The sequence below is a fragment of the Perissodus microlepis genome, chromosome 11, assembly GCF_051167445.1.
Source record: "Perissodus microlepis isolate ML-2025 ecotype Zambia chromosome 11, ASM5116744v1, whole genome shotgun sequence".
Lineage (NCBI taxonomy): Eukaryota > Metazoa > Chordata > Actinopteri > Cichliformes > Cichlidae > Perissodus > Perissodus microlepis.
The window spans coordinates 16,159,692-16,179,394 of record NC_140471.1 but is presented as its reverse complement, the minus strand read 5'-3'; the positions used below and the strand labels follow the sequence as shown (position 1 = coordinate 16,179,394).

The window sequence follows — 19,703 nt, the reverse complement described above, 5'->3', positions numbered from 1 at the left end:
TATTGATTTATTAATACCTACATTTAGTTTTAATATCCATTTGCATGCATTTTTAAATGCAACATTTAGTTATCTAACAAGTAGGTGACTTGTTCCTTATTTTATTTCCTTTTTTGGATTTTGGCAGTTTCAGTCCTCCATACAGGCAGAACTAAGCGATTTTGCACTTTTGCATATGCTTTACTTTTTAAACCCTGTAACGACTCCCTTTTTTTTTTTATAACAGCTTAACCTGATGCTGTGCCTTGTGTGTTTGTTTAAGAAATTGAAATAAAAATGTCTTGCAGGGTGAGAACATTTTCTGCTGAAAATTTAGATTATTGCATTTTACAATTTCTAACAAACCACTGCTGAACAGAGACTGTTTCTGGCACAGTCTGGCTCTCTCTGTGTGTTTCTGTCTGTATGTGTGTGTGTGTTTGCATGCAGGAACATGTGAATAGGGTTTTGCCTCTTTAATAATGACTTTACTGACTGTGGCAGGGGTGTGGTCTTTGGTTCTGTTGCAATGGAGGGGGGTACGGTAAGCTCATGGGGCTGTGCGGGGAGGACAGAGGGGACAGGTAAGAGGGATTACAACAAATGAACTCTGCCCTTTTTAGTGTCTGGAGTCGGAGTGTGTGTGGTGTGGGAAGGAGCTGGAAAGCTGGCTTCCCAGTTGAACATGTACCGTGCAAGAAGCGCTAGGAAACGCTGTACTTAAAAATAAAGGCACTCAGATTGACACTCGAATGCTGTGTGGGTCCTGATCATTTCACACTAATAAAACAAGGAGTACTATTGAACTCAATGTGACTGCAGGATTTAAAACAGGCATGTTCACTTGTTTATGAGGCCAATGTTTCTCATAAACAAGTGAACAGAAGCAAATGAAGATCCAGCTCAAGGTGTCAAACTGCTAAATGGGATTGGACAGAATGATCCAAAGATCCATCATGCATTTCAACAAAACCCCCTTTATTCTCCAGGAAAGACAGCAGAGATTAGTGCGTTACACTACTCACACGGTGTGTTTATATAACCTTTTTGTTCCTGCATAATGTCCGAGTCTCCTTCCATCAACATACAAACTCTTTTCTAATGCCCCTATTTTCTTTCTTACTCTGAAGGTATTTGCATATCATTGCATATTTACAGTAATGTGCAAAAGACTTCAACAACCCCTTCTTTTGAGTTTGTAGAATTCTAACAAGCTTGAAAGTCAATATTTTGTAACATCAACTTTTTTCTTCAACACATATTGAACTCTCTTAGGCAAGCTTTCTTTTAATTTCTTTAAGTAGTCCTCAGAAACATTTCTCAACTTCAAAAGATTACAAGAAAGTCTGACTCCTTGGATGGAAACAAGATCCCGTTTGCACTTTTTATAAAGTGTTTTAAAAAGTGCATATACAGTGACATGGAAATTCTGGGCATCATTGGTTGAGTAAATTTTAAAGAGGGATAAATATAAACATGCATATTTTACTTGACCGTGTAAAGCCAGACTGTGCCTTCTGGGGTCATGCGATGTAGGTTTTTGAGTTGTTTTAGGATCATTATGTTGCTGTAAAACCTCTTTTCATTTTTAACGCTCTTTTTTAAAAAAAATTCCATGATATTGGATTACAGAATTGATCCAATTTACTTCTTCTCTTCAAATATCCCGAATTATACTGGCTTCTATAAACCCATCCTCTGCCAAACAGTTAGAAGTGTTCCATAGAAGTTTTCATACCTTTCCTCACCGTAACCAAAAATGTCCTATTTTAACTTCAACAATGCAAAGAACTTTTCAAAATACAACTGTCTCTTTTACATGCAAATGTCTAAGGATACAGGAAAAGCTGTGTACTGGGCACTCTTCCACGAGCATCATATTTGTGCAGGTGTGGCTGCACAGCAGATTAGTGCACCATCATTTAAAGGGATACTAAATCTTCCAGAAGCTGCTTTGCAATCAAAGAGGGGTTTGATTCCCCTTTCTAGAAAATCTCCAAAGCTGCTGTCAGGAAAAATTTCCTTGGACTTCCAGATGTTCCTTCATCTTTCCCTGGTAACAGTTATTTCGACTAAAATTGCTTTCCTATCTTCTCATAGCCTTGTCCTGTACTGGTGGCATTAAATGATTGTCTTCATTTGTGCTGAGCAACTACTCAGAGGAATAACAATGGCTTTTAAAATTTTGAAAAATGACAGTGTTAACACTCTAAACCTTCCCTTTGTGAGAGTCTGTCTTCTTTAAACGTTGCATGCCACAGCAATGTATTCAATGACAAAAAACACTCCAGTTTATTTTAGTTGTTAGGTAGACTTTACCAGCACACTTTCACATCAGAAGCTATGAATGGGTCCTTCTTTGATCAGATCGGTCCTTCTGAATAATAATAACCCCTATCTGCAACACAAATACCTTTTTCTGCCTGTTTTCTCCTGCCTCTCAAATGTCTCAATCTCTGGCAGCGTGTTGGGAAATGAAAACACCTCCTCAGTCCAAATCTCTTCTCTTAACAAGAGGTCTGTCAGAGATAAACTTCACATCTCACCTTGTTTGTCTCTGCATGTCTAAACAGCTTCATCCGAGCGGGACGCGTCACAGATCTGTTACCCTCAGCTCAACAACAAGCATGAAGCATGAATTGTTGGTTCCATTTTCCCCCGTGCTGCCAAATAATCTTCACTGGTGATGCTCTATAATCTGCAAAATATATGTTTGCTGTCAAGGTTATTGCACAGTGTAGGTGAGTGATTTCAAGCCAACATTTTGTGCAAACTATAAAGCCTACTCCACGTTTTGCATACACTAGGAGATAAGGTTTCTGTTTGTATTTGTTTTACTTCCTCTTTGTGAGTTCAGATTTCTCAGCTGTACTCTGTGTATTGACACTGTGGATAAGGACTGAAGTCATTTCTAAAGAAGTTTTCTTAAACTTGCCTGTCTGAAGGGGCTGAAAGGCCATCATCTCTGTGAGGTAACCGTGCAAGAGAGGTCAGTAAAAGCACCGCCCTATTTTTGGTTGCCCTTTTCAAAGGAGACTTGGAACCTTAAATGCGATTCTGTTCATGCTCTTTGGGGCTGACGAACTAACCATGACTGCACAGGAGCACAAATTACAAGATCATCAGTCACAGCTGGAAACCTCAAGTGTCCAAATACTATGCGAAAAGCAAAAGGAGCTCTGTTTCCTACCCTCAGGGCACATTTGATTTTTTTTCAGTGGAGAGGGGATTAAGGACATTCAAATTGGATGTTTCAGGCATGCCATGGACTTTTTTCTTATTATTATTTCTTTCTGCAGGAACAGATTATGAGCAGTCAGTGCAAATGTGAGGCCACACACAGCAACACTCCTGGCACAGATGCTAATGACAAGACTGCAGATCTAAATGTCCTTAATGTCTTTGAGAAAAAATTTTGTGCGGTTTTGTTGTCAATCTGGGAACTGGGCAGACTAACAGAGGCAAAACCAATCTGTCATTCTGAAAAATCACTCAACGCAAACAGGACGAACCAAAAAGAAATGCAATACACAGATCATTGGCAGCAGTTCTTGTTTTGCCCTGACTTCCTCTCATGCCATCGTCAGGTTGACAGGTTGTGGTTCTTGGTGCAAACAAAACACAGTTTGTCACACAGTCTGGTGCAAACATTCATGTTCTTTGTGATTTGTCTTCTTCTTCTTCTTCTTTACAGCATCCATTACAGCTCACAAAATCAGTGCCCTGGCATTAGACCAAGAGTAAAAGAATTGATGATATTCGTGAAAACAATAAAATGAGCAAAGTCTTCCAGACTCGCTGAAAAATAGCATTACAAATTCTTTTGTGACAACAATATGAAACAGTGAGCTGTATAGCATGTGACCTGCCTTCACAAGTTTGCAGGAAAACTGCAGCTGCCTGTTCATTTGCACGATATTTAAAGGAGCACGTGCGACGGCACTGAGCCTTTCAACGTGTACAGTCTGGACTCTGAAAGCAGGCTGACCATTTATCCAAATATTTACTATTAAAAAGGTTATAAACTGAATGGAGATCTAAGAGAGACCTTTGACTAACTGACCTGTTACTATACATGTATACAGTATTAGCGTTTTCATGTGTGTGTGAAAGAGAGAGAGAGGCAGTCAGTCAGGCAGCGAACCCTATCAGATCAATGGTGGTCTGTTTACTCTGCTGCAGTGCTAAAAGGGCGTTCAGTTGTCAAAATAAAACATGTGGAAGTGAACTGTGGGTCAGTGAGTTTGTTTATTAGTGTGGTTTATGTGGAGGAGTAGGGCACCTTTAATGTGTGCCGGTATATACAGCAAAAAGGGCAACAAAGTTCTCTGTGAAATATGGAGGAAGCCACTGTGCATCACTCACTGGCAGAAGTACAGACTTTCTTTACTTAAGTAAAAGTGAAAAAGTACAGGCTGGATTAATATAATAATAAAGCAATATTAGTACATTAGTCAGTGGGATTTAGAAGGTGGGGGAACCTAAAGATCTGTCATAGTGGCTCAGCTTAGGGAAAAGAATCACAACTCAGTAACAATAATTTCTAATGGTGACCTGTTGCTGAATTCAACAAGATGTTATCAAATGCTTCACGAGCTATCTTGGCTTTTTTTTTTTATCTCCTACACTGACACTATACTGTTTATACTATCTTTGTACTCAACAATATGCACTTGATATCAATTGGAATTAAGGGACTGAATCTTAGCATCAAGCTGAAATGCAGATTCATTGCTGCTACACCTGATGTAACCTAACTCTGACCATGAGTACCACAGCCACTGTGCATCAGTCCAACACAGTGCTTTACTGCAAATCCACCACAGTACTGCAAACTAACCTGTCTATCCTGGACAAAGCGATATTTTCATGAAACATTTGAATAACACAAAATTAGGTTAGCTTAGTTTGTTTTGCAGGACGTTTCACAATATGAAAATATCTAATTTATCAAAACACATCATATTCAAATCCAATATGTAATTAAAATGATGACATCACGTGTAAACTTTATCAAGTGTCACTGAACAGTCCTTACCTTTAAATCTAACCTCTCTTCTTCCTCTCTGGTCTTTCTTATCTTTCTCCATCTCCCTCAAAATGAATTTTAAGCTAGCAAACATCAGCAAACTGCACACGAACATTTTTCGTGTTTGCTGATGTTTGCTGAGCTGATAGAAAGGTGCATTTGAAAAGAATCGTGACACTTAAAAGAACGTCACTCCCTTTATGCTTCCTCATCTTGGGTAACACTAGCTAGATTCTAAAGTACCGCAGCCGCAACTTACGGACACCTGCACTGACTCCTACAATTGGCCCCAATTTTAAACCCGTAGTATAAACGCTATAAATGATACTGTCAAATCTAAAGTAACACGCCTGTTTTAAAAATGTGTGAAAATGTAAGAAGTAAAAGTAAAAAGTTGTCAGAAAAAAGTACAGATACCTGAAAATTCTACTTAAGTATAGTAACAGAGTATTAGTATTTCATTACTTCCCATCTCTGCTCACTGGTTTCTGGAGTCCACATTTTGAATCTTCAGTGTTGGCATTTTGGCCACACCCGCTGTCTTTTCCGGAACCAGAAGATACATATTTAGATGAAGGGGTGAGGTGAGGATTTATCGGCTAATGCTAGCAAGCTTGGTTAGCAAACTGTATCTATAAACTCTGAGTAAATGCTGCAAAAGTTGTCAATACAAATTGGGTTCAGTTCAGGCCAGCAGTGTAAATGTTGACATCAAATTTGGATTTAGTCATTTAGTTTTAGTCAAAATTTAGTCATCAAAATTCTTTTAATTTTAGTCTAGTTTTAGTCAGCTAATCATTATAAGGTTAAAATCTAAAATTGATGCACTTATACAAAGTATGAAAGTTAGTTGTGTTGTTACAGGTGAGAGTTGCTCCACGCGGTTTACAAAGTCTTATTTTCATTGGCATCCATGCAAAATATGTCTACTCTTGTCTTCCTCCCGAGCCTTGATATTTTGTTGCATTTTCTTGAGAAACAGGGAACTACTTGTACTGTTTCCCCAAATTATTCAATAAATAAATGATCAAATGTGCGTGTCTCTCCTTACTGACAAGAAATTACGTCTGACTGGAACGCTTCCAAACTCGTCCTGCCTTTCTACACTTAATTTGTTCTGAATGGCTCTCGTCTCTTCAGAATATTTTTTATCTCGTTTTTATTCACTGACAAAAGCGTCTCTCATCATACTTTTTAGTTACCATTATCTTGCTGTTGGTTAAAACTATGGCAAAAATTATTATTCAATGAAAAAAACTGGAGGCCAGACAGAGTTATCTAACTTGCATTAACCTGTCAATCAAGACAGCCAAACCTTAAGCTTTAAGACAATGCAAACAGGTGATAGGTCATCCTGCAGATTTTATGAAGGGCAAAAATAGTTTTATACATCAGACTGCTAATGTTTTCATTTCAACACTGAAGCCTGGTATGTTAACATGGGAGTTTATGAGGATTTACCCAATTTTGGATCCAGCCTCAAGTGGCCACTGGAGGAACTGCAGTTTCCAGCATTTCAAGCTTTCAGACTGCTTTGTTTGGACAGGAAACAAATCTTTGTGCTGCTTTTGTTTTATCTCTTCCAGACAACAAATCACTAAGAGCAGGAAATCACTGGCAGTCTCTTAAATTACTGTGTATGAATAAAGGTAAATATTTGCTCAGGGATCAAAGTCAATAAGAAGGAATGTCTCCACAAAACTTTGTGTACACCTTTAAGAACCACACCCATATACTGGTTTACTGCTGCAGAGGTTTGTAATGTCTGATCCTGAGCACTCAGGCACACCACTAAGAACCCATCTAGTAGTCCAAGTGCAAAGAGAGTACTTCCTGTCAGGGTGTGACACACAACACAAAAGAACCTCTGTCCCCACAGTGCAGCCCTGACCAGGAATATCACTCCCTGCTTTTCTGTTTGGAAGATACAGAACAGGGTACATAAAGCTCTAACTCTCACTCTCTCTCTCTCTCTCTCTCTGTGAGTGTTTTTCCTTGATCTTCTTTGACCTTTGACCTTGACTTTTACTGAAAACAGGAACATTTACTGTGTGTCTTTGTCTTCCTGTGTTCAGATTACAATAACAGCAGTCACAGTTTGTTATGGTGTTGAGCGGCCTCCCAAATACATAATTATAATTATGCAAGATGCAGTTCTACAAACAGATTTGTTCTTAAGTGGCACCTAGGAGGAGTTCTTGAGAAGCCGTGGCTTTCACTAGCTTTTCTGCTGCTAACATAATCCACAAGCAAATTCATGAACAGATAGGTTTCATTTTGTGGTGCAAAGAGCACAGCGCTCTAATTTGCTGTACACTCTAATATTCTGTAGTCAGATATGAAAACCTGGTCCGGCTGTCTTAGCTAATTATAGGCCAATTTCCAACCTTCCACTTATTTCAAAAACTCTTGAAAGAGCTGTTTTAAAACAGCTGAATGATCATGTGTAGATGAATTGCCTACTTGATGTGTTTCAATATGGCTTCATCATAGCACAGAAACAGCATTGGTAAAGCTTAGGAATAACCTTCCTATGGCCTCTGATGGTAGACTCATCTCTGTGCTTGTCCTGTTGAATCTCATTGCAGTATTCAGTGCTGCAGATCATATTACTGCAGAGAGCAGAACACACTGTTACTATCAAAGGAAATGTGGTGCAATTCTTTGAATCATACCTATCTGATAGACTCCAGTTTGTTCATGTAAATGATGAGTCTTCTTCACACATGAAAGTTGGTCAGAGAGTACCACAGGGTTCTGTGCTAGGTCAAGCACTTTTTACTAAATATATTCTTTCCTTAGGCAATCTCAATAGAAAGCACTACATAAATAATGAGGCTCCATCTTATCTTAAAGACCTTATAGTACTGTGTGAGCCCAATAGAGCACATCACTCTCAGTCTGCAGACTTACTTGTGGCTCCTAGGGTATTTAAAAGTAGAATGGGAAGCAGAGTCTTCTGTTATCAGACGTCTCTACTGTGGAACCGGCTCCCAGTTTGGATTCTACAGACAGACAGCCTCTTTACTTTTAAGATTAGGCTTAAAACTTTCTTTTTTGATAAAGCTTATAGTTAGAGCTGGATCAGGTGACCTCAAACCATCCCTTAGTTACACTGCTATTGGCTCAGACTGCTGCGTGACTTCACGTGGATGCACTGTCAGGCACTGAGCGCTTAGTCTCCACTCACCTCTTTTCACTCCCACATGTTTATACACCATTGCAGCATGTCATTATATTTGTCCTTTCTCTCCTTTAGTCGGTGTTTTGACCTCTCTCCCTCTTCATTTTTTTCCTTTTCTTTTCTCTTCTTGTCTTTCCCCTCAACCCCCAACCAGTCTGAGCAGACGAGCCTCGTTCTTCCTGCTAAAAGGGAGTTTTGCCTTCCCACCATCACAAAGTGCTTGCTTATAGGGGGTTGTTTGATTCTTGGGATTTTTCTCCAGAATACAGTAGGGTGTTTACCTCACAATATAAAGCGCCCTGAGGTGACTGTTTTTCTAATTTGCCGCTATATAAATAAACCTGAATTGAATCATCAGTCTGAGAGAAACAGTTCATTACAAGTTTGTCCAGTTTGACGAAGTGGGGCCACTTACATGAACAAACCTCATGAGGGAAAAAAAAAAGCATTATAGTTTAACATTTGCACCTGTACCAACATCTGCCTCATGCAAGCAAGGATGGTTGTTTGAAATATGAGTTGAGCAAATATTTGTGCAGTGTGCACACTTTGCTATTGTAAGCCCACATTTACATCACATCTGATACAGAAAAGCATTTTGCCATAGCTGAACTTTACTTCCACAACACCCAGTGGAAACTGCTGCCAGCCACTTTTAGTTACTAAAGAGTCAACCACATTTCACCATGACCATGACCATTCAACCAGACTCTGTGTGGACTGACACATAAATATTTGCCTATGACTAATTTTAGAAACAGTTTGTGTTGAGATGCACTTTGGGGCAGGTCGGTGGGTGAGAGTGCCAAGTCACTTTTCTGACCATTCAACCTTTGAGCCTTCTGACAGCCTGTCATGTTTTAAGTGTGTGCTGTGGTGCAGATGATCAGTTTGGGGTTCAAAATTCCTGTGTTTCATGTATCTCACATGTATTAACTATACCTTGTCTTATCCTGGACAGGGTAGTGAGGGGCTGGAGCCTATCCAAGCTGACAATGGATGAAATCCTGAGCAGGGTGCCCGGCCAGAAATCAGACCATGATCAAACTCTAAACCCATTTAGAATCACTTAACGTGCACGTCTTTGGTATGTGAGGCGATGCTGAGAAAACTCACACTCAGAGGCATCGGCTGCACCGCCATGCAGTCCCATTGCATCAGTCTAACTCTCTTTTTATAATACAAATTTTCAATTTGTAGGCTGTTTAAAGCAGATTAAAGGATGCAATGTGAACAAATAAAATTTTCCACCCATTCATTCATCCACCACTTGCCAAACCAGGGTCACCGGGAACACCCTTGATAAGGTTAAAACAGAGAGAGACACAGAATAACCATCAACATACAAGATTTATAGAAACTGACAGTATCCTTCATGAGCACAAGAATTCTCCGATTCATTTTTTTTGTGCTATTTTTTTTTTAAAATCCAAATTCTTCCTTTTTTCCCCTTCATGTCTCATTTTACTGCTCCTCCCAGCTAATTACCAAAATGATTTACATACTGTGGCTTCAGTGATCTGAGAGAGATGATGAGCGGTAACCCAACTTAACCGTTAAAAAAAAGTTCCTCTTGAGTGATGTCACATACACTATGTTTTTCCACTGTCTGTGCAGCCTTCTGCTTAACTTAATATGCTGGGCGTGAGCATGACTATGCAAAATCATTGTGGAACTGTAGGAGTCACTGGCAAGTGGATCAATCTCTTCTCTCAAAATGTAGCTACAGAGTCTGAAAGAGAAGTGAGGACCACACCCAGATACCACGGGCATGGTTAATATAACTATTGCTGTGCATCCTGCTTGGAAAACATCAGGCTTTGTAGTTGTACACGCGTGTGTGTTCACCACCCACAGAGACAAACGCCCATCATGATCATTAACATTGTCAGGTGTTGTGGGCCACCCAAGTCTCCTCTGCTTCCAGTTTCAGGAGCAGGTGTAATTCTATAACCAGTAGAAGAAGACTGAAAGCTCCTGCTGTACATCAGAGTGAGTGACAGCGGAGCTTACTCAAAGATCACTCTCTGTCCCTAATGACATGCTGCACTCCCTGCACGCCCTCCTGAGCCACATGTGTATCATCACTCTCCCCTCCAATCCGTCCTCTTTCTCTCTCTCCCTCTCATTACACACATATTTTTCTTGGCTCATTGAGACTTCAACCATATAGTCACAGTGGCATTGAGACCTCCTCTCATTTTGTCCCGTTTGGTTTCCAGATTGTATAATGCAAAGACTAAACAAGCACAGTTATTTGAGTGGGTTGCTGCATAATGAAGGCAGCAGACGAGCCTGCCAAGTCAACCAGCAGAGCGAGGTCGTCAGCATCCACATTTACCAAAGTACCTCATGAATTACATGGAAGAAAAAGCATGGACGAAATATATAAGTAAAGTGTCAAGCTTTATGGCTTCCTGCACGCATATGTGTGTCTTTTTGTGTACTCAAACGTAAATAAATGGAGTCACTGATAGATAATAAGAGTCCCCTACCTGAGTTGTAACCTCAAATCTCAAAGATTAGATGCTTAGAGGACAGAATTAACTTAAATATAAGTAACCTATGGATCTTTTAAGGGGTAACAAATCTATTCAGCTCTGTTCAGTTTAATTTATATAGCGCTAAGTGACAACAACAGTGGCCTCACTAAATCAAAAGGTGTGGAATTCGACTTGAAGGGTCAAAAAGTATAAAACTATATCGGTAATCGGTGAATATGTTTGATATGTTAAGGCGAAGAAGGAAAAAAACATGTTAATAGCAGCTGCTTATGATATTTTTGTGGCGTTTACACCTCACGCTGTAGAATAAGAGCGCTGCAGATGTGGAGACTCACACGCACCACAACAGAAACGCCCCACGCTCTGTAGAGACCGCTTGAATTAATTCCTTCACAGTTCTACAGACTGAGGTGCGTTTCATTTTTATTTTTCCCCTCCTCCACCTCCTCCACGCAGACCGGGTTTGCTGGTGAATAGACCACTGACTTCACTCCCGATTCAGCCTTTTAGTTAGATCGCAAGGTCTGGTCCCACCCATATGTGAACAGCTTTTGTCACAAGTGAAAAAAAAGAAGTCCCTTTCACATTTTCCCCCCTTGCCTCCCTTCCTCCCTCCTCAGTCCTCCCTTCCTACCTCCTTCCCTCCCTCCCTCCCTCCTCAGCATCAAGTGCAGTGTGAGCGGAGCGACTTTTCTCTCAGCCTCTTTGAAGGAGCAATGAGGAGAAGGCAGCCATCGCCCTGCTGATAGCAGAAGGTCTGGGATGCAGTGAAGTCCCGTTTGTTTTCCAGTTCATTTGTGTAGGTCCTGGGAAAACAAACAATAACGTTGCGGATTTGGCAGATCCATCAATCGAATGCGAGCAGGTAGGAAGCGCTATTGTGCACACTTACCCATTATTATTGTGTCCCGATGGGGAACGCGGGGAATGACTGACTTTATTCAGTCTCTTTCTTTCTTTCTTTCTTTACAACTTATTTACTTTTTTAATAGATTTTCTTTTCGTTTTACTCCGACCTGTTGATGTTTTAAAAGTTGATTTAATTGGATTAGAGTGCAAACACAAACACACACACGGGCTTCAGTAATTTTGAGTATAATTACTATTGTTGTGCGATGTTATTCCCTTAGGGCACACTGAAATACTTTCAGTGCATTCTTAAATAGACACGTTGTCAATTTACTCTCCACGTACAGGTGATGCAGATGTGGAATTACTGAATATGTGCTAAATATGGGATTTAATTGTAGATTTATTTACATTTTAGTGTTGCCAATGAAAACACACGCCTCACATTTTTACTTTGATTTTTTAAACAGGGTTTCAATCGGGCTTTAATGTCAGATTTCTGAATCTTTTATCTCTTTACCACCTGACTGACAGAAGTGGATCTAATATTAAGAAAAAAGGCTTCAGTGAATGCTAAGGCTTACTGATTTCATTATACACCATTGTGCCACAGCGCCACCCCTTGGTGACGTTTATCTCCCGGGCGCCCCCAATACTTTCCTGTGACTTCTTCCATGGAGGGAGGAAGAGGGCACATCCTGAAATGAGGGCCTTATGCTAAGACCGAGAGCCACCATGGCAGCATATCAGTTTCCACTCTCTGTCGAATAATTGCAGGCTTTCTCCTAGATTGTGTGTTTGTGTCTGAGTCTGGCAGCAAAAGTGTGAAGTTAAACACAAAACTAAACGTCATTTTTGTCTTCTCATTTATTGAGAGAGTTTTACAGCTCTTGTGGGCTTGCAGTTTATTGCTGTCTGTTGTAGGGTGGCTAAATGATGGCCAATGGGTAAGTTTTATTAGAAGCTTTATGGTAAGCTGAAGCCAAAAAGTCCCAACTACAGTTATACTTACTTGAAGGACAGTGTGCTTAATGACAAGTTTATCAGCTGGAGGGTTGACTCCTTGACCAGTGAGGTTCTCTGTCTCAGCTGAGTCTCCTGGGAACTGTACCAAACCAGGCAGCATGCCTTTTTCACAACACATCATCATCTAATTGAAAGGCAGTGTGTCTTTGGAACCCCTCACCTCCCTTGCCCCATCTTAAAGGTTTGTGTTCCAGCTGGTCTGTCACACTCAGTTTCAACCCTGTATATTTTCACCCCTGACTTCTGTTTAAAATTAACTTTTGGATTTGCACTTTTGTGCCAAATCATTCTCTCTCCTTGCATACGTGTGACTTCATCGCCACAGCCACGCTGACGAAACTGCTCTGCAGTGAAGTGACGGTCTGCTGAATCTATTAAAACGCACACAAATTGTAATTTTCTTTTTAGGTTTATCAGGACTGTTGGCAACGTCACAGTCGTACAGTAGAAGCACGAGCCAGCAGGCTGTGTGCAGACTGCACAGTCTCAGTGTTTGATGTCATTCGTGTGCATGCAAAGAGTCGAGTGCAGCTAAGGAAACCAGATACTGTCATTACAGAAAGAGAAGGTTAACCATTGTGGCGAACCTCCAAGCCAATGTCTCAGCCCATTCGGAGGATCGGGGTTCATCTTATCCTTTTCTCTCCCCGCAGCCTCCAGCAAGATTCAGAGGATATAAATCTTTCAACCACACAGCTAATGTAACAGCTCCAGAGACATGTCTGAGGAGCACAAGACTACTTTAAACTGAGTGCCATTGCTTCTAATAAAAATAAAACTGCACCAATTTGCAACCATTTTTGGCAAGCATTTAAATACATAAGTGTGATGTGCTGTCACACTGCTGCACAGCCAACTGTAGTGCTGCAGAACTGCAAGTCTGTTGGACATCTCTAATGTTTTGGGCTATATTGCCTCCCTGTGGCTGTAATGGGACTGTGCATATTGTGATCCAGGGGTCTTAACATTGGACCTTTTCATTCCAGGGAAATCAGAGTGTTCCTATATTCTGAACATACTTAATTATTAGTGTTTGGGGGAAAAAAATCCCTGGCAAACAGTACAAAAAGTGTTGAGACATTTCACTTCAAAACCACAAACATGAACCTTGGGGTGACCAAAGTTATTGTGGTTCATAATTTGGGGAACCACCAACTTTAAATTGTTATGCTAATTCATGTTGTGGATGTTTAGATATTACAATTAATAAATGGGAAATTTTGACAGTTTGTAGTCCTACATGAAAAGCCAAGGCATTGCCAGTGTCATTATGGTTAAGCATCTGGGGACCATGGATCTCTGCACTAATATTTATGGGAAACCATCCAATAGGTTTCAGCCTTCTTAAGTTGAAGCTTAGGACGACTAGCAGGGAATCACTAGTGAGTGGAATATGTCCTCCATGCACTACAATGGCATGTAAAAAAATTGCATGGCAAATGATCTCCTGATATTGAGGTGTTTTAGTCTGAACCAACCAAAATTCATTCTGTCCAATAGTTCTCAGAGGAACAACCTGTTGGCTACAGCTAGAGGATTATTATGATTTGTCATATCAGGATGACTAATGGTCTCTTTTTTTTTAGCGTGTCCATGTCGTGAATGTTTATATATTTCAGGAAAAGGGGGAAATGTTGACAAATTTGTGGTCCTACATGAAAAGCTTGTCATTGCAAGCATCTTTATGGTTCACCCTCTGGGGAACACAGATAACTAAAGATTACACCAACCTTAACCTCCTAAGACCCGAACTCTTACATGGCATGCATTTTTTAATTTCCCTTTGATATTTGGGCTGATTGGGACCTGATCAATATAAAAACAAAGAATTACCAGATTTTTTTTTGTCTAATTTTTGTTTCTGAGAAAAATGAGAGCCACATATGAGGATATTCATTTGAAATTTTGATAGAACAGTTGCAGTATAATGTTCTCGTAAGTGGATATCAGGCCCTTGTTGAGCAAGATTTAGTATTTTGGTCTAAATAACCCAAAATGTAATGTCCACATATGTGGACGCCAGGTCCTAGGAGGTTAAGTGTCACCCTCACGATGGTGTGAGTGTCTGCTAGAGAAAAACTAAGAGATTCACCAGAGTCAGCAGTGTACATCCTGTTGGGACCACGAATATGTGCAGAGAGTTTTATGGCAATTGTTCTTTTGGTGTTTTGATGTTAGCGAAGGATTAAATGGGCAAGATTTATGGGAATCCATCCAACAGTTCACGCTTGTGGTAATGCTAGCAGGTGACAAAGGAAAAGGCAGGATGTCATCAAAGTCAGTAGGATATATCCTCTATGCCATAAATATATGGCAAATTATGTACTGATGTTGAGCTATTTTAGCATAGAGTTTTAAGAGTGGAGTGAGCAACCATCAGTGCTACAATTAGTATCATGTGTGGCTAAAGAAAGTATAATAATAATAATAATAATTCCCTCATATGTTCTTATTTTTCAGAGCCAGGCCCAACTTAACAATGGGCCACATACCCTTCTGTGTCCTGGTCCCAGTGACAGTGCTGGCTGTGGTGGCTGTAGCTGCTGTAGATGATGAGTACACCTGGCCGCAGTGGAAAGTTCCTCTGGTGAGGAAAAGACGTACTGTGCCTCTCAGCAGCCCAAGCTTCTCAGCTCATCCAAAGCCAGAGCTAAGTGGGACTTGTGGGATCGAGTGCCAGCGTCGCCTTCCTTCACCTTCCCTGGAAGACTTGGAGCAGTTCTTGTCTTACGAGACAGTCTACGAAAATGGCACACGCACGTTTACTTCCATTTCTGTGCAGGGTCTCAACGAGATGACTGCATGGTCCAGAAATGCCTCGTCTAGCTCTCGCCACAAACGAGAGGTGTATGGCACAGATACCCGCTTCACCATCGCTGATAAGCAGTTCTCTACCAAATATCCGTTTTCCACCTCTGTGAAGGTGTCCACAGGCTGTTCTGGGGTTCTGGTATCCCCTAAACATGTGCTGACTGCTGCCCACTGCATCCATGATGGAAAGGATTATCTAGATGGAGTGCAGAAACTACGTGTCGGGATTCTGAAGGAGAAATCCAGGCGAGGGAAAGGAGGCAGAGAGAGAGGAGGACGACGAAAAGGTAGAAGAAGAAAGGGAGACACAGCTCAAGAAGATGGACAGGAAAAGGAGGAGAATGGCGGTAAAGGGAGGGGAAAAGGGAAAAGTAGGAAGAACCGGAATAGGCGAAGCGTGGAATCTGAGAAACCATCATTTAGGTGGACAAGAGTCAAAAAGACCCAGGTTCCTAAGGGTTGGTTCAAAGGCGTGTCGGGTGGACTGGCTGCGGATTACGACTATGCTGTTCTGGAGCTGAAGAAATCCTCAAAAGTCAAGCACATGGATCTGGGTGTGATCTCCTCAGTCAAGAAGCTTCCTGCTGGGAGGATCCACTTCTCCGGCTTTGATGATGACCGACCTGGTAACTTGGTGTACCGGTTCTGCTCCGTGTCTGAGGAATCCAATGATTTGTTGTACCAATACTGCGATGCCAAACCTGGCTCCAGTGGCTCTGGGGTCTACATCCGCCTCAAAGAACCAGGCAAGAAGAAGTGGAAGAGAAAGATCATTGGAGTCTTCTCCGGTCACCAGTGGGTGGATGTTAATGGGGACGGGACGCAGCAGGATTACAACGTGGCAGTGAGGATAACACCCCTGAAATATGCTCAGATCTGCAACTGGGTCCATGGGGACTCAAGCGCGTGCCAGGTAGCCTAAAAAACACAGGACCCCACCTCCCCCTTATACATAACCCTAGGTACAAGCGACCCCCAACCTACGCACTCCTCGTCTTTAATCATCAATCAGGGGCCCAACAACTGCCTTCCTGTAACCTCCTGTGCCTCCCAGTGGCTCCTGCTACACTGGTCCACACACACACACACACACACACACACACACACACACACACACACACACACACACACACACACAGAGCCATTCAGACTCTGTGTTGACAAGAGAAACTCGTCAGCGCATCAGAACTGTGGCTCTTCAGCTTTTCTAATTTATTTGCTAAAAAGGAAAAAAAAACAACTGAGAAAAATCATATATATTATATGTATTTTTCAGATCATTCTGATCTGCTGTTTCTAATTTGACCTTTTTTTTTTTTAAAGATATGACCTCTTTGGAAGGTTGAAAAGTGTGTATATTATATTATCCCTGGTACATTTATTCTTATTCTAGGCCCTGTATGAAAAGACTGCACTACAAGTCTTCTCCACTAGTGCGCATCAAGTTTGACAAAAGACCCAGGAAAAATCATTGTAACTCTTGTTTCGCAATTGAGCTATATGGAGATATGGAAATAACTTTTTTATAAACATTTTTAATTGAACATGTTCCATTGTGTGTATCTATCTTGTTTTTTTTTTGTTGTTTTTTCAAACTACCTTTTGAAGACAAATCGACTGTCTAAATAGAGAAAGGATCCTTATAGAAAATAGTTTTTTTTTTCTCTGTGAGTCTTGCAATCTTTTTCTCTGTTCTTGCAACACAGTGAAATGTGGTTTCATTATTGTGAACATAATTGTGTTGGTGCTTATCCAGAAGATGTGGTGCTAATTTATGAAAAAGTAGAAGGCTTTTAAAAGATGTTTTGTTAGCCACATACTGTAACTATATATTTAATGTGAGGCTACAGATTTGGGTTGCATTAAGATGGGTCCGAACAATCCGACAATTTACTTGAGCTGCATATATTTTTCCAAATCTAAAGGATATTGGATTTGCTATAATGCTATAATATTGTCATGTAATGGAAGGTTTTAAATGTGGATTTCTTGGGGGGGGGGGGGATTTTTTTTTTTAGATTTTCATGTTGCTTATATTCAAAAAGTTCATGAGTATCCTTTTGAAGACCAAATACCTGAGATTAAAGATGCAGATTGAAAACTACCAAACATTAAATCAAGTTTACTACCTGTGTGTATATGTGTGTTTTCAATTACGTACATTCAACCACAGCAATCTATAAAATATCTAAACCATTAAACAACACCGTCAGCTTTGAGACTCGCAGCTAGTGATGACATATTTAGCCAAGTATAATGTAAAATCAAACTTTAAAAGTGCTTTCATCATTTAAATTAAGAAAACCGATCAGTTGCACACAGTTTATTGGATGTTTAATCCATAAAATTAAAATTAAATTAGGAAAAACTTCTTCAGAGTAGCTTCATATCAACTGTGAAGCATAGCTTTGGAAATGTGATAGTTTGATGCGATTTTGTTGCTTTGCAGACTGTGCAGCTTGATATCGTTGATTAAGCTCTGAATTCTGCATCATATGAACCTTTAAACAGGACTACAACCTTAAGCACTTTAGCAAATCTACTGAGACAATAAAAAAGAAGAAACAGAGTGTTATGGGATCAAGATTATAAGCCCAGATGTGAATCACTCTGGCAGCACATGCAAAAAAGTTATTTTTTTCATGGAAGACGAAAGGGGATGAAGAAAATTCTCTCAGATGTATGGGGTTGCACTGGCTTCTCCGGTCAAAGGTAAACTTAGTTTATCCACAGACTAATGGATAAACTAACTATTAGTTAGTTATCAAGCTAACTAACTATTAATCTGAACCTTACAGATTAATAGGTTTTTATTGCGTAAATGATTGAAAAAGCTGAAATTGTTTAAACTGTGAAAATGACACATTTCACATTGGATCTGTTTTTTTGTTTAAAACATTCGCAGAAAAGTATTCAATTAAATTTGGACACTGTGGAGTTTAGTTTCTGAATCAGTAAAGGAAAATTTTATTTTTTATCAACATATGGCTTAGAGCAGCGGTCTCCAACCTTTTTTGCGCCACGGACCGGTTTATGCCCGACAATATTTTCATGGACCGGCCTTTAAGGTGTCGCGGATAAATACAACAAAATAAAACTAGTACCGGTACCGAAAAAAAGAAGATTTATTCATAACACACGTGAAAAGACCCAGGAAAACCGAGTAAACGATAAAAACGATAACAAAATAACGCTGAAAACCGATAAAAACCCTGAAAACCACACATTTCACACCTGAGCCTCAACTCTCGCGGCCCGGTACCAAACGACTCACGGACCGGTACCGGTCCGAGGCCCAGGGGTTGGGGACCGCTGGCTTAGAGAAATAAAGTTAAATTAAAAAAGACAAAACAATTGAGCAAAAAACAAAAACAGCACAAAAAAATGACTTGCTGATATCACTCCATCATTTCATACAAATATGGTCACCTCTGGCTAAGACATAAGACAAAAATGCCAGCAAACAAAATACTAACACTGAAGCATTCATGCTCAGAATGAAATCATAATAGTCAGTACAGACTGCACATGCTTCGTTCTGCACCCAGACTGTACAACCCCACATCTAGATTGGAATAACTGGGAAGAGACACCGGCCTAGGATTTGTGTATGTTGATTATTTTGTGATCATTTCAAATTTTGACATACACGTGTTTTTCAACTCTACTCTTTTAGACCTCTTTTGGAGGACAGAGCCACAGCAAAAGACAGTTATAAACTAAAACCTATAATGTAGCGTTTTCATGTGGTGAAACGGCCAGGGGATCAGCAGGCCGCTGACTAGTAGTGTTCTCTCTTGCTCTCTCTCTCTCTCTTGCTCTCTCTCTCGCCAGGGCGGAACTCATGGTGGGTTCACGCCCTCGGCCCACGCCCCTCTGAAGAGGAAACACCTGGGCCTCATCAGTGCAGCCAGCATTTAAGCCAGGGAGTGGCTTCTACTCATCGCTGGATCGTTGTGTGTGACTCGCGTCAGTGCAGCCCGGCTCTGAGCAAAGTTCTCTTTTGCTTCCCTGTGCAAAACCTCTAACGTGTGTTTCCTTCTGTACATAGATCCCCTGGACCCGACCCTGCATTCCCCGAGCGGATTCCCTTTTTGTGTGAGTGTTTGGAGAGAGAGTCAGAAGAGGAGCAAGTGTCTTTTCCCTACCTGGATTTCCCCGGAGCCTTTTCCCTGTCACCGCTTTGTATATAGCACTATCCCCTGCACTGTTTGTATATACACCTGGTGGAACTGTAATAAATACTGACTGTGCCTCTGAGTCCTGCGTGTGAGTCCTCAAGCGAACCGTGACAAAAAGCAGTCATTTGGGAGCCAGACAG

General features: G+C 40.7%; 1 protein-coding gene across 1 annotated transcript; it reads left to right on the top strand.

The window, feature by feature from the left end:
- Nucleotides 1–11,142: 11,142 nt before the first annotated feature.
- On the top strand, nt 11,143–18,843 carry prss35 (serine protease 35). The gene is made up of 2 exons (XM_084942614.1): nt 11,143–11,561; nt 15,032–18,843. Exon 2 carries the CDS (start codon nt 15,051–15,053, stop codon nt 16,302–16,304), a length of 1,254 nt encoding a protein of 417 aa, XP_084798740.1. The 5' UTR covers nt 11,143–11,561; nt 15,032–15,050; the 3' UTR covers nt 16,305–18,843.
- The last annotated feature ends 860 nt before the right edge of the window (nt 18,844–19,703 follow it).

Excerpts from the sequence above, each read along its gene's own strand:
- prss35 (XM_084942614.1), top strand. The coding sequence starts at position 15,051 with ATGGGCCACATACCCTTCTGTGTCCTGGTCCCAGTGACAGTGCTGGCT.